The sequence below is a fragment of the Daucus carota genome, chromosome 3 (genome assembly GCF_001625215.2).
Source record: "Daucus carota subsp. sativus chromosome 3, DH1 v3.0, whole genome shotgun sequence".
NCBI lineage: Eukaryota > Viridiplantae > Streptophyta > Magnoliopsida > Apiales > Apiaceae > Daucus > Daucus carota.
Window position 1 is genome coordinate 13873123 of NC_030383.2, and position 16035 is coordinate 13889157.

Here is a 16035-nt window from a genome sequence, read left to right on the forward strand (position 1 = left end):
ACACTATTCAGAAATGCGAACTCAGTGAGCTCCCATCTTTCAGTTTATAGGTTCATTTTTTCACAGATTCAGATTATTCATGTTGTAACTGCATCGAAACATTGTAATTAGACATATAATAGTATGCATAAACTAGTAATCATAGCGGAAGCCATGCTTGTGGTTCTTCCTGAAATTTAAATTAACCATTTTTGAAGGGGGAAAAAATATATACTGTGAGTAACAGGGAAGGAATCTGCCAACTTTTTATACCAGATAATCGTATTCATGGTTCAGAGTTGCGGTTCCAGCAGTAAGGCTATGTTTGTTCTGAGAGGTTAATCCATGTAAATTTATTACGACTCATCTTGAAATCCAAGAATCTGGGTTAACGTTGGAGACTTGGAGGGCGGCCGGTTCATTTTTTTTCCTATCAATTTCAAATTTTCAATTTGTTTTTTAGATTAATTTAAAAATTATTTGCAATTATATTTCTTCTTGAAATTTTATTGAAAAAACAGTTTATTTTAATTTTGATTTCTTTTCTAAATTTTAGTTGAAAAAACAGTTTGTTATAAGTTCAATTTCTTTATGAAGTTTTGTTGAGAAAATTAATATGTTTGATTTTTCATTTCCTTGAAATTTAAAAAGAACCAGGTGGTAGCTAACTGTTCGAGCAGGCAAATCGAACTAGTGTAGCTAAATTAAATTTTAAATCTGTTGTTCTATCGAATCGGGCGGATTACGTAATAATTCAAATCATTTTTTTGACATATCGGTTCTGGTTTGGCGGGTTGAACCCGTCCCTTTCACCAGATCTGTGCCAAATAAGCGATAAATAACATAATATCTGATAAAATAAATATTGATCTCTAAATATAAAAATAAATTAGAAAATTTCCATAATTTACTTTAAAAAAAGAAGAAAATTTACATAAATTTTTAAAATAAGTAATTATTTTTGAAAGGTAAATTAAAAGAAACTTCCATTTTCTGGCCAAAAAGAAAAAAAGAAACTTCCGGAGTTCATAGCCTTAAAATACATACAGCACGAATGTACCAGGGACTAGGGAGAAGGGATCATCTTGTTTGGCGAGACTCGCAAGTCGCAACTATACTAGACTATCCGTCCGATTTATAGGTCTGCGTTCTTCATATGTCTCCTTATTTTGTTCCTTTCATGTTATGAATCTCAATATATATTTGGTTCAGGTAGGTACTGTTTAACCGTTCATATCAATTTTAGCTTTCTCTGTCAAAAAATGAACAAGTATGGCAGGTTTTATGGTTAGTGTGCACTACTTGTGCTGCATTTGTGTCTAAATAAGATTTTGAAATCTGGGCTTTTGCTTAAAACAGTGATTGACTGATTCCATTAGGATTTGGTTGAACTTTTTGATTTAGGGTGGGGAAGTGATGGATGAAGCTGTTCATATCAACAAGTTTCATTGGATGGATTTGTGTATTAAATGTGATAAGGGTGGGAAGTTGTTGACTTGTCACCAGAATGGCTGTCCTGTGGTGGTTCATGAGGATTGTTTGGGTAGTGAAGCTCAATTTGATGATATTGGAAATTTTTATTGCCCGTATTGTGTGTATAAACAGGCTACTGAAGATTTTACTCGAGCGCAGAGAGAGGTGGTTTTGGCGGAGAAAGTTTTGTCTAAGTATTTAGACGGGGAAGGGTTAGGTACGGAGGCTTTTGGGACTGTAAATGTGACTAAGAGCAGTGATGTGGGTAATTGGCGTGTTGAGTTGGAAAAAGATTGCCACCAAATGACAGGTCGTGGATGTATTATAGGGGATCATGAAGCTGATGTGAATAAAGAGAGTGACGTGTTGCTTAACAGGTTTGGTGATGATGGCCGGATAAGTGATGATATTAATCGGGTTAAGAGCTTGGAGAAGCAAAATGAGTTGGAGGGTGGTGTTAGCAGATGTGGTGATGAATGTTGCAGTGGAGGAGGTCAGGTAGATCAACAGAACATGGACAGAAGATGTCAATCTGGTGATAAAATACAATATGATGCTATCCTGACTGATACACCTTCCAAACAACACCAGGATGCAGGACATTTGGAAGCACACAAAATCATGAAAGAGAGTGTAGAGGCAGTTGAAGAGAGTGAAGAAACGATGGATGAAATACAGAATCAGGAACAAGCGCACAAAAGTGGAAGATGCCAATCTGGTGATAAAATACAATATGATGCTATCCTGACTGATACACCTTCCAAACAACACCAGGATGCAGGACATTTTGAATCACACAAAATCATGAAAGAGAGTGTAGAGGCAGTTGAAGAGAGTGAAGAAACGATGTATGAAATACCGAATCAGGAACAAGCGCACAAAACCACAGAGAAAATCATGTGCAAAGAATCTGCTCCGCAGGTGCATACGGAAGCTAAAAGAAAAGTTGGAGATACTACTGCTTCCACTTGCATGGACAATAATACTATCTCAGAGAAAGTAATTGGAGCACAGCCACCAGGTGTTAATGCCCCTAGCAGATCGCTTAGGAAAAATAAGTCGGTCCATATCGAAAAAGGTAGTACACGCTGCAAGCCTTCGAAAGTTGCAACGCCTCCTACAATATTGTAAGTAATTGTTATACTAGTCTTTTGGAGACTGTAGGAAGATATGCAGGTCTTGTTAAACTTGAAGTATTGTAGGTTCAGATAGTAGTAAGTTTGATGTTGTATATAATTGTTATTCAACTGTTCTCTTTTGCAGCACAAAGTTACCAGCTCTTAAAGAGAAGCGCAAACGGTTAGCTTGGAAAGTGGAAGAGGAGGAGATGCTGAAGGTACTGTCTCTAGATTAAGTGTTTGTCTGTTATTGAACTACCATGTAATTACCGTGACTGTATAATTAGATGATGTACTACTGTACTCATGAAATTTCTTGAATATTGTTGCTGCTTAATATCTTTGAGTAATATGGGAAGCCTCCTACCAGGACTAGCTACCTATGTTGCCTGCACTCAGATATGGAGTGTTGGATACAACACATATCCAAGGCGAAACACTCTTACTCTGGAATATATGAAAATTGGTGATACGGAACCTGACCTGATTTTGGATAAGATATCTTAGTAAGATTAAACAAAAATGTAAAAAGGAATCTGAGAATTAGAAATAATCTTTTCTTAAACTACCAAGGAGGCTTCTCATATTTCTTTTTCTCCTTTTCTTTTTCCTTTTACTTCCGCATTTTCTTCTGCATCCTCAGTTCATCTCTTATGTGGTCTGTAAGTTGGTCAAAGTGTCCAACGTTCAGTTGAAGGATCTAGCATGACTAAGTGTTCTGTGCAGGGGTCTGACACGTGTACAACAAATGAGTCCCAGTAACATAGGTAAAAGTTACAGTTTCTTTACCTAGGTAAAAGGTACAGTTTCTTTACCTTTGATGGTTTTGATAAATTACAAGCAGAGATCATTTTAATAGCAGATATATCTCCTCTGGTTCGCAGAAATTCTGCATACTAAAGCTGATTTTTGTCTTGCTTACTATTAATTTTAGCGTCTCCAGTAAGAAAATAAGTAACATGCAATTCTTTCTATAACAGTGGGAAAATAGAAGAGACTAACTTGATTCATGAAAGCACACACTAGAAAAACCCATAAATATATAAGTCAAAATATTGTGGTACATGAGCAATCGTGAATCTTCAAGTAGAATTAAAGTTTCAGCCTCTCCGTTACTATCTAAGTTGAACTAGAATATCACTATATGCTAATAGATTTGCTGCAGCTTGTTAATTGTTTGGCCTAAAATACAATATGATACTATCCTGACTGATACACCTTCCAAACAACACCAGGATACACGACATTTCGAAGCACACAAAATCATGAAAGAGAGTGTAGAGGCAGTTGAAGAGAGTGAAGAAACGATGGATGAAATACAGAATCAGGAACAAGCGCACAAAACCACAGAAAAAATCATGTGCAAAGAATCTGCTCCGCAGGTGCATACCGAAGCTAAAAGAAAAGTTGGTGATACTACTGCTTCCACTTGCATGGACGCCAATACTATATCAGAGAAACTGAATGAAGCAGAGACACCAGGTGTTAATACCCCTAGAAGATCGCCAAGGAATAAAAAGTCAGTCCATATCGAAAAAGGTAGTACTCCCTGCAAGCCTTCAAAAGTTGCAAAGCCTCCTACAATATTGTAAGTAATTGGTATACTAGTTTTTTTGGAGACTGTAGGAAGATATGCAGGTCTTTTTAAACTTGAAGTTTTGTAGGTTCAGATAGTAGTAAGTTTGATGTTGTATATGCTAATGTTATCATCGTTCTCTTTTGTAGCACAAAGTTACCAACCCATAAAGAGAAGCGCAAACGATTAGCTTGGAAAGTGGAAGAGGAGGAGATGCTGAAGGTACTGTCTCTAGATTAAGTTTTTGTCTGTTTTTGAACTACTGTGTAATTACTGTGACTGTAGAATTAGATGATGTCCCACTGTACTCATGAAATTTCTTGAATATTGTTGCTGCTTAATATCTTTGAGTAATATGGGAAGCCTCCTACCAGGACTAGCTACCTATGTTGCCTGCACTCAGGTATGTAGTGTCGGACACGACACATATCCAAGGCAAAACACTTTAACTCTGGAATTTATGGAAATTGGTGATACTAGGGCCTGACCTGATTTTGGATAAGATATCCTAGTAATGATTAAACAAAAATGTAGAATGGAATCTGCGAATTAGAAATAATCTTTTCTTAAACTGCCTAGGAGGCTTCTCATATTTCTTATTCTCCTTTTCTTCTTCCTTTTCTCCGTATTTTCTTTTGCATTCTCAGTTCATCTCTTATGTGGTCTGTAAGTTGGTCAAAGTGTCCAACGTGGTTTGTAGGACCCCTGCACAGAACATGTTTAGGATCTAGCACTGACTAAGTGTTGTGTGCAGGGGTCCTACATGTGGACAACAGATGAGTCCTAGTAATATAGGTAAAGGTACACTTTCTTTACCAATGATGGTTTTGATAACTTACAAGCAGAATTCATTTCTATAGCATATATATTTCTTTTGGTTCGCAGAAAATCTGCATACTAAAGCTGATTTTTGTCTTGCTTACTATAATTTTTACCGTCTACAGTAAAAAAATAAGTGACGTGCAATTTACTTTCTTTAATAGTGGAAAAGTAGAAGACTTTAACTTGATTCATGAATATGTGATAAATATATGAGCTTATTGCAATTCGCACCCCTAGACTTCGGCCCAAAAACACTTTAGTATGCAAACTTTGGATAATTGCACGTCGCCACCCACTGGTATTTTGTGCACGGCAACATGCACCCCTTCCGTCAAAATTTAACGGTTCCGTTAAAAAATTAAGGGCAATTGTGGCATTTAAAAAATTAAAATACAAACCCATTATTAATGGCTTAATTAGACAGTATCTGTGTTCCAGCATGAAGAAAGTTTCTAAAATCATCGATTATTTTGCTACCTCTGTCAACTTCTTCTATCCTAGTCTCTGAAGAGCTGTCGTTTCTAGACCTTGGGGTGGCAGATGATTTACCAGAAGATAGACCCAACCGAAGCTCAAGACCATTGGTCATCCTCCATTTGGAAGTGACACAAAGTGTTCAATATGATTCACAGAAAATAATCAAGTTTCAAAATTGCAGCTTCAAGTGAAGCATTACCTTGATGGTCAACGATGTCAACTTTGAAAGTCTACAGACCATCAAAATTGAACTGCGGCATGAGAGAAAGCTTTATTAAAGACTAACTTTAGTCTTTTGCATCAAAACATTTAATTAAATACATACAAGATTTAATCATCAAGCACCAGTTGTATTAAACTAGCCCAGTGGTAGTTACTGTAGTTTTAAATCTCTTCATAATTCACATAAAAATTACAGGTATACAAATATAGAAAACAAACTCCGTTGGGTATCACCCACAGAAAATGTTATCGAATCACTTAATACACCAATATCCTCTTCATTCTCCCCACATCATCAATCCCATTGTTGCAGCGTGTAATATTCTAGTAAATTAGGGCTTATATAAAGTAAAATGGAGAAGAGGGTAGATGAAAACTTGATTTCTCATTTTACCCCCGCTAAAGTAACGTTAAATATGAATATTTAACGGAGATTGACGGAAGGGGTGCACAAAATACCAGTGGGTGGCGAAGTACAATTATCTAAAGTTTGCATGCTAAAGTGTTTTTGGGCCGAAGTCTAGGGGTGCGAATTGCAATAAGCTCTAAATATATAGTCAAAATATTGTGGTACATGAGCAATTGTGAATTTTCAAGTAGAATATTACTCATTCCATTCCAGTCCATTATATGTTGTGTTTGGTTGGGGAGAATGAATATGGAAGGAATGGACAAATGTTTATAAATTTCATTCTTCCTCCATTCCATTCCTTGCACCCTATACTAGAGATCAAATCCCTAATTTGGGAAGCAATGGAACATTTCTTCCTATACTCATCTTCTTTTCAAATCTCATCATAAAAATTTTGTACTCACTAACTTTTCATTTATTTTGTCATTCCATTCCATTCTCCCCAACCAAATTAGAGTTTCAGCTTCGTTACTATTTAAGTTGAATTAGAATATCACTATATGCTAATAGATTTGCTGCAGCTTATTAATTGTTTAGCCTAGTATCTCCAGTTGTTTGTACATACTTATAAGTTTAAGGCATTAGTTTTCATTGCATGCTGAGTGTTGACATTGCAGAAAACAGTTCAGAAGTACTCAAAAACGGTGAACATAAAACTTCCTTGGCAGAAGATCTTGGAAGAAGGTCGTGTTGTATTTGATGAGACTCGTACTCCAACTGATCTCAAGGATAAGTGGAAGAACATTTTGTCTAAAGAGCCTCGCTTTAAAATATCTTAAAAAGCATATTTTTATGAAATTATTGGTTTTATGCACCTAAAATACAGTTTGTATCAGGAGAATGGGATTAAGGTGTTTAGATCTCATTTTTAGTGTATATACAGCAAGGTAGGTTTTTGATGCTCAGCTGGCTCTTACAGCAGTCTTAAGTATAAACCAGTAGTAAGAAGTTTTTCTGTAATTTCATGAATATGAGATGGCGTCCTAAACTTTCAGACGATAAGTGTTTACATGTTGGTTATGAAATTATGCAACAAAGCTTGGACAGGCATTAACTAATTTCTGGAAAGGTATCAATTATCATGGCTACAAGATGCTTGCACACTTTCACAGAGAGTTACCACTAAGAAAATCTTTGTATGCAGGGTTGTAGTACGCTTAGAATAATTTGTTCTAGTTTGATACCTTACTTTTGTTGTATTGTTTATATGAACACAGGTAAATAAAGCAAACTTATCTAAAGCTCATCCGAGCTCAACTTATGTAATTAAATTTTAAATGACACCGATTAATATCAGTTTTATCATGTTCAACTGTTCAAGAACTTCGAGTAACAAGTATGCCTTGGATGTGACTATTGACGAGCTGAAACATCTTCTTTTTATCCATATGTAAAGAACAATACAATTTGCACCTAACACATGGTAAAAGTGATATCTGGTTAATTAGCAAAAAATAAGTGGCATTTCAATGGCCTGAACATAAGAAACACAACTGAATAGCTGATTAGCGCTGAATCGCAATTTTACAACAGTTAAGTTAAGCTCTTTTTCATTACAATAACCAATACTAGTTTTCATGTTCAAACTAGGTTTTGTAGCTTTGATACATACAAGTGTTGGATTAGCAACAGAAGAAATAATCAATGACATCACTCAGTCTTGGTAGGAAAATGGTTCCCACCTGTAGCAAGCTTGTAGAGATAAAACAGAGTCATGACCATACTGCAAAATAAATGAGGTACATTAGATACACCAACTACGAAGAAAGCAATGAACACTTTGCCGCAAGATGGCAGAATTTGTCTTTCATGATGTTCAAAAAATGGTTAATGAACAAAAAAGTATTTGCACATTCTCACATTATTATTGCTAGATAAAATGAAGTTACAATTTTCATTTGCCATTCAAGCCTCTCCATCTTTATGCCTACCAGAGCCGGCTTCACGGGGAGTCTTCCCAGTTATTTGCCTAGGGCCTCCATCAATACAGGGGCCTCCAATATATATACATACATGTAGTATTAATATTTATAATTATTAGTTATTAATTATATTCAATAAAATTATTACAATAATATCTATTCTTCTCCCTTATACACGAGTTTAGGAATATGGACAGTACTTTAACTTTATAGGCCCATGTAATAGAATACATGGGCCCAATAATTATAATGTTTTTCAATATTTTAAATCATTTTAAGTCTATAATATATCCAAAAAGGTAGAAAACCTAATACGCTCAATTGAGCAAATATAGAACCAAGAAGAACAGCAAAGGTAATATATAGTGATCTTTTCAATTCTTTTATACTTTGATATTTTTAATTCAAAATTAATTTACTATACTAGATACTACATATTTTTGATTCTTTGTAGTATATTACAGGTGTTAGCATAATGACGGGTAAAAGGAAGCATAATTCAGGATGTTTTAAGAGAAAGAAAAAAGAGAGGCAAAACAAACTCACACAATCTTTACAAGGATCTATGAATAGTTATGTGAAACCTATCAATATATTGGGTAATTCAATATATTGGTTAATTCAAGTGAGAATGTCACACTCAAAATGTTGGCTAAATTGAATTTTGGTGATTTAATTAAAGATTTTGCACATTCAAAAGCAAGAAGAATAATAACTTCTTAGCTTTAACTTAAACTATTTTTATGCTTTGTTTCTTAGTTAAGAATTATTTTTACCACTGCCAATTTTTCATGCGATTTTAGTTCATCAAATTTTAGATTTTGGTTCAAAAATACTAGGGCCTCCAAAATCCTGGAGACGGCCATGATGCCTACCTATATTTGTTAACTGGTCTTGTCATGGATTTGATCAATTCATGCAACAGTGAACTAAGACAGTTTCCTTCATTGCTAGAAATGAAGGAGACCAGGTTCACCTGACAAGTTCTTCAAGGAAACAGGCACCACTGGCTTATTTCGTGCATAAGAGGGAACACGAGAAAGAAAGTAAACATGCTACTTAAGTCATAGCAGTTACTCCTCTTCCTTAGCTACTAGCCTACTATGTATCAAATAAGATTGAGTATTTCGAGTGTTTGTTAAGGCATGTGCAAGGAATACATAACTTTACAGACATAAAGGTAGATCACGAAGATGTATTATTCCGCATATACAAAGTACAATAATTATTATCGAGTAAAATGTTCCATACTAAGACCCATAAATAACTCATAGTAAATTCAACAAAAGCACAAAGTCTGATACACAAATGCAGTGGCAGACTTAAATGTGCGAAACTGTTAATTGAACATATTTAACTGAAAATAAAGGATTATATTAGGTACTACTAATTACCTGATCCCTGCAACCATACCAGCTGGCATTATCTTTGATGTTTCAGCATACCTTTGCCCCATGACCCACGTGAGTGCTGCAGCACAAACTGCATACAAATATTTTCATTAAATTACCAACTACGTATTACCCAATTCATTAAGATGTACATATATTTACTGCAACTAGTGCAGACTTTGTTTGCATTACTGGCGTAGCATCATTATAGGCATTATTGAAGAAAAAATATCATTAACGCATATTTAGGATTCTGTATAGATCAACTTACCTACTATATTCGTAAATCACCAATACTAAGTTTCAGAGGGACAATTTCACTTATCCAGAGATAACATTATTAAACAAAAGCAATAAGGAGTGCATACATGTAAGAGACGCACAAAAGAGGTTATAAAGTTAAAAAAGGTAAGTACTAAAATATACAGTAGACCCCCCACCAAAGTGATATACATGATCATGATATCCTTGGAATCAGAATAATTTATCACTTTCGAGTTTACAGAGGTTGTCAATAGGAGAGGGGTTTACAATTTTGTTTTCTTCTTTCAAAATAACTAAAAATTGATTATAGCTACGAATACATAATACATATTAGTATATTACATATATATACATAGTTTCTGGAATTTCCTAAATATATACTAACATTCATGCATGCATGTTAATTTTCACAACATTACTAACAAATATGATGACATCTTCTAAATTCATGAACATTTTCCAAAATGCAACATGATAGAGAACACGACCAATTGAAGACAAATCTCATGACAATCGATGGTGTAAAAGTTAAAAGATAAGAATATTTAGTAAAATTAGGGGGCATTTGGATCATTGATTAGAATGGGAACCGGGCGTGGAAATGAAGGGTAGGGGAATGGGGTTTAATGGGAGTGAGACGATATGATATCCCAAAGTGTAGGTAGCGAATGATTTATTAATCCAATAACAATGGGGTTCTCATTCCAACAAACCAAATTGATTTCTGATTCTCGTAAACAGAGGTCATTAACCATGAACTAAACACACCCTTACTATCATAAGTTTTTTAATTTGAAATAAATAAAATACATGTGTCTAACTGAAAATATCACTTTATGCAGAAGTTTGGAATATAATTTAACACCATGATATATTTCTTTAAATATATCACTTTATGGTCTGAAATTGGGACCAGAACATTTCATGACCTTATTAAAGGTTACTAATTAGACTCAATCAGCTTGAAGCAATCACTGTTGCAATATGGCTCTGCAGACTGAAAAGTTGTGGCAGAAGGCTCGGATTTCTAAATGAAGGCACCGAAAAAGAAGAAACATCAAACAGTATCTGACACGCAAAACACATAATTTGTTTGATCCCTGGTATCAAACAGTATGTTCTAAATGTTAAGTGGGTTCAACCCAAGTCCCACATCGGAAAGATAAAGAAGATTTATCTTGAATATAAGCGGCCAAAGAACTTCATTAGTATGAGGCCTTTTGGGAGGAGCTCGAAAACAAATCCGTGCGGGCTTGGCCACGGCCCAGAGCGGACAATATCATACTAATGCGGAGTTCACGGGTGTTGCGCGGCCCAACAAGTGGTATCAGAGCCAGGTTAAGAAGTTGATCCCGGGGTTGCGGGCTGTAGTTGTGTGATGTGGGGGAGGCTCTCCAGAACTACGATTGGAGGTCTTGGACGGCTTGTGTCGAAAGTCTTTCCGACAAAGGTGGTTGGACGGCGTGTCCCGCAAGATGAGGAATCAATGAGTAGCGGCGGTATAAGGGTCACAAGATTGGTGGTTCTTGGATTGAGGGGAGATTGTTAAGTGGGTTCAACCCAAGTCCCACATCGGAAAGATAAAGAAGATTTATCTTGAATATAAGCAGCCAAAGAACTCCATTAGTATGAGGCCTTTTGGGAGGATTACTAATGCGGAGTTCACGGGTGTTGCGCGGCCCAACACTAAACACATATTTCATCTGAGTTTTCTGCTATGCTCACTTAAGGGGCATCTACAAACTTGTTGACCCATCTCAGGCTAATCAAACTTCTAAATACTCTTTGTCAAAAAAAAAAAAAAAAAAAACTTCTAAATACTCAATTTGTTTATTTTCAAGGTCAAACTCAGAAAAGCGCAAGAAACCCATTAGCATACACAAAGTTAGTAGGAGTACTATGTTAGAAAGATTCGCAATAAATGTAATTTGAAAAAAGGAAGGCCATAAATATGTAAGTATGGAATACCAGTCTCGAGAATTAAGGCAAGAAATGAGTTTTTCTTCTTATGAAAAGCATTGAGACTGAGATAACCGGCCAGGAGAAGCAACAAGCCGGTGGCAAGACCTCCGCCAAGAGAAGCGGTGCTTCCTTTTCTGATGAAACCAATGAGCCCCCCGCAACCTACAATCATCCCATATGGGATTGTGAAGCAAAAATCATGCATTTTCGGATCGTGGTGATAAATGAGCTTGGATTCGGTTAAGTTGAAGATTTTTGAGAGATGGTTGTGCTGTGCTGTTGTTGTTTCGTTGGTCAATTATGTACTATTGCTTAGTACAGTATTTCTTTTGACCAACTCCACCGCGTTTTCTGTACTAGTTGCTAGCTGGGTCTTCCCCTTTGATTGCTTCTAAGCTTTTACTAATCACAATTGTGTTTGTGACTCTGTTTTTGAAAAATTAGTAATCACAATTTCACTAATTTTATTAGTCAAGATTGTGCTAAAAAAATTAGTCAAAATAAAATTTTATTTCGGAAAAATTTAATATTTATAAAATAAATTTAAAATTAAATATTTGATAGATGTTCAATAATTGTTATATACAGATATAAGTTAATTTTTCCTGAAAAAAAAAGTACATTTGAAAATATGTCACCTATGCTTAAAAAATGGGTTAAATATCAAGTAGGTGATTGATTGCGCCCGGATGACTCAGTTTGGTCACTGATTGAAAAAGTGACTCAAAGTAGTCACTCATTTAATTAAAAAAGTCATTCCGTCAGTTTCAAATGAAAGAAGCAGTCAACTTTAACAAAAAGAGTTAAAATCACCGTTAGTGGGTGACTTGTCGCCTAATAGGCTCCAGATGGCGCTGACTAGATAAAAAATAGAAAAAAAGGAAAAGAAACATGACGGGTTAAAAACCTAAGTAGCTCGACAGATACAAACATAGTTGATGGAGAAGAAGCGGGAAGAGAAGAGCGATTGAGAAGGCCAACCCTAATCTCAGCCACGAGCGCGTTTCGACTGATTGAAGTTGTTCCTGTGCAAAACATTGAAGCCCACTAAGTCACCATCACTGTAAGTCATCTTCGAACCTATATACGCAACTGTTGTAGTTAGGGTTTTTGAGTCATGACTGTTGGGTGATCATTTCTGTGTGTTTTTTTCATTTTTGTGTTGTCCTTACACCATTTGTATGTATAATCTTTAATTTTTGTATATAGGAATGGATTCTAGGGTTTTAATCTATCTGCATCATCACGGGGACTTTACCTCTGCAACCTTTAAGGGAAATGCTAATTATGTAGGGGGTAAAGTAGATATTATGGAGAATGTGGATACAAACAAGCTAACCATGCTTACCATCCAAAGCTATTCACTGAAATACAAATATAGCAGGACAGATTTTGTGTATTTCCAAACTGATGGCCATAGCTTTAGGAAGGGCATTAGGCTAGTATATGATGATGATTCGCTTAGTAACTTGATTAGGGTGTCTTTGCCTTACAAAAGAATCAATTTATTTGTGAATCATAAAAAAAGGTTCAGTCACTCCTCTGTCCCTGATGAGAGTGTTGGTGTTGGTGTTGGGGGGACAGAGGAAGATGTGTTTAGCGAAGATGATAGTGATGATGACCCCCTGTATGAATACAATAGCGAGGATGAAACTGATGAGGAGCTTGTAACTGCTAGAACTGAGAGGGGGAAACACAAAGATGCTAGTTCAGGGAGTTCAGGGGATGAGTATGATGAGAATGAGTATGTTAGTGATGAACTTAGGTCTGAAAAATCATCAAGTGAAGATGAAAACATTAAAAAAGGATATGTTGGCATTCCTCCTGGTAACAAAAAAAAGAAAAAACCAACTGTGTTCAATCCTGAGAAAGATGGGGATGTTAAATGGGAAGTTGGTCTGAAATTCTCTTCCATGGCAGAGTTTAGAAAAGCTGTTAGAGCATATGGCATTAAAGAGAGAAGGGCTCTTCATTTTATAACAAATGATAGTAAGAGGGCCCAAGTAGGATGTGAGAAAGGGTGCACCTTCTACCTCTGGTGTAGTAAGATAGAGGGTTCTGAAACTGTCCAAATCAAGACCTGCCTTGATTCTCATCTTTGCATAAAACCATATCACAATAAACTTGTGAGTGTCAAGTATTTAATAGACTTGTATGGGGAGAGAATCAGAAAAAACCCTCTATGGAAGGTGAAAGAGATGCAACAGACCATAAGGGAAGAGCTTGAAATTGATGTCCCTAGGGTGAAGTGTTCAAGGGTTAGACAAGCATCACTTGCAGGGGTTGTTGAGTCTTTGAAAGACCATTACTCAAGGGTGTGGGATTTTGGGTATGAATTGCTGAAAAATGATCCCAAAAACACAGTTGACATTAGGACTAGCAGGGTTACTGAAGAATCAGAGAATAAATTCCAAAGAATTTACATATGCTATTATGCAATGAAGGAAGGTTGGAAGCTAGGTTGTAGACCAATTATAGGCCTTGAGGGCTGTTTTCTGAAAAATGTGTATGGGGGTCAACTGTTAAGTGCTGTAGGAAGGGATGGTAATAACAATATGTATCCAGTTGCATATGCAATTGTGGAGTCTGAGAATACTGACAGCTGGATGTGGTTTATTAGCCTACTTCGAGAGGATTTAACACTTGGAGCTGGAAATCAATTTACAATAATCAGTGATCAGCAAAAGGTAATGTAATTTTGGGTGATTTCTCTTAAGTTCCATTGAGTATAAATTATTTCATTATTAACCAATTTTTTAATGTCAATTGCAGGGATTGATTAATGCAGTGAAGGAATTGTTGCCACTAGCTGAGCACAGACTTTGCACAAGGCATTTGTATGCAAATTTTAGGAAAAGGTGATATATTAAATGCACACACAGTTGTATTCTTTTTGCTGTATTTGGTAACATTTTCCTTTCTACAGGTTTCCTCAGGTGTCTGTGAAGAGTTGTTTTTGGGATGCTGTGTGTGCTACATATCCAGCACAGTATCATAAGGCAATGAAGCAGCTGTGCAGAATTTCCAAAAATGCCCATGATGAGCTGATAAAGCTAGAACCAACTGCTTGGTCCAAAGCTTTTTTCCAAAAACACTCTTTTGCAGATAATGTTGAAAACAACATGTCTGAGTGTTTCAATGCTTGGATCATAAATGAGAGGTATTCAAATTTAATGCTTTAATGTCTGAGTATTTTTATTGTATTTCAATGCATTAATGCTTTAATGCTTTAATTCATTTTTTATTTGTGTTTTTAGGTACATGCCACTGCTGAACATGATTCAGGACATCCACTTCAAATTAATGAAGAGAATAAGGCTAAACAGGGAGAACATGATGGGTAAGGACATAGAGATTTGCCCGAGGATTAAGACTAAGCTTGATCTTAATGTCAAATTTTCTAGAAAGTGGCAAGCTAGATGGGATGGAGATAAAAAATACATGGTCAGGAGTGGGAGAAAGTCTGTTACAGTTAATTTGGAGGAAAGAACTTGTGATTGCAGGGCATGGGAGTTAACAGGAATCCCATGCCCCCATGTTGTGGCTGCTATTCATGACAGAAGACATCAACCCATAGCATATGTATCACCCTACTACTCAAAGGAGATGTACATGAAATCTTACAGCATTTCTTTAAGTGCTTTAAGAGGTGAAGACTTTTGGGAGGAGAAAAACATGGCACCAATGCTACCACCAGATATGCCTAAGAAGCTAAGGGGAAGGCCTAAAAGGCTAAGAAGGAGGGAGGAATGGGAAGGATGTCGTCAAAACAGGAGTCAAGCTAAAGAGGATGTCCAGGGATTGCAAAAACTAACTAGTGGAAAGAAGATGCATTGTAGCAATTGCAGGTTGGCTGGACACAAGAAACCAAATTGTCCACTGCTCAAAAAGACAAGTGAAGGTGCAAGGGAAGGACAAGCTGCAGAGGGAGAAGCACAAGGTGCACAAGGGGAAGAAGTTCCAGTTGAAGTGACATCTGAAGTTCAAAGGCAGCCTGCAACTAAGTTGTCAATTAGAAGGAAAGCAAGGCCAGGAGTGGTAATTAAAGAGCCAACTGCACAAGGATCTCAATTTTCAACTACACCACCTACTGCCTCTAAGGAGAAGGAAAAAGTCTGTACAAAGAGGCAAGAAAGGCCATTCTGGATGCAGAATAAAAGAAAGAAATGTGCTACACAAGAGACTACAAAATCTGCTGACATTGAGAAAGGTGCTGGCAATGAAGATTTTGTGATGGAGAAGATTGATCATCCAGATGAGAAGGAAAGGGAGAGGCTAGAAAATTTCAGGGCCAACCTCATTGGAATTGGTTTGGGGAAGTTGTTCATGCCCACACCTGGCTTCAAAAACATGGACCACCAACACAATGGAACTCCAGCTGCAGATACTCCTCCAGTTCAAGAAGATTTTGATGCTG

At 36.3% G+C, this 16035-nt stretch overlaps 2 protein-coding genes across 7 annotated transcripts; one reads left to right on the plus strand and one right to left on the minus strand.

Annotated features, from left to right (window-relative positions):
- Positions 1 to 986: 986 nt before the first annotated feature.
- On the plus strand, positions 987 to 7137 carry LOC108210479 (uncharacterized). 6 transcript variants are annotated; one of them, XM_017381784.2, is made up of 6 exons: positions 987 to 1120; positions 1384 to 2579; positions 2716 to 2788; positions 3806 to 4158; positions 4296 to 4368; positions 6697 to 7137. In XM_017381784.2, exons 2-6 carry the CDS (start codon positions 1396 to 1398, stop codon positions 6856 to 6858), a joined length of 1845 nt encoding a protein of 614 aa, XP_017237273.1. In that variant the 5' UTR covers positions 987 to 1120; positions 1384 to 1395; the 3' UTR covers positions 6859 to 7137. The 6 variants fall into 6 exon arrangements, 5 of the variants coding, with proteins under 5 accessions (XP_017237273.1, XP_063946407.1, XP_063946408.1 ...); XM_064090337.1 differs by having other exon boundaries at positions 988 to 1120; positions 1339 to 2579; XM_017381785.2 differs by having other exon boundaries at positions 1014 to 1120; positions 1359 to 2579.
- A 423-nt stretch (positions 7138 to 7560) lies between these two features.
- On the minus strand, positions 7561 to 12027 carry LOC108210831 (protein FATTY ACID EXPORT 5). The gene is made up of 3 exons (XM_017382252.2): positions 11625 to 12027; positions 9396 to 9483; positions 7561 to 7802 (listed from the first exon to the last, which is right to left on the minus strand). The coding sequence occupies exons 1-3, from the start codon at positions 11821 to 11823 to the stop codon at positions 7730 to 7732; spliced, it is 360 nt and encodes a 119-aa protein (XP_017237741.1). The 5' UTR covers positions 11824 to 12027; the 3' UTR covers positions 7561 to 7729.
- Between the last annotated feature and the right edge of the window lie 4008 nt (positions 12028 to 16035).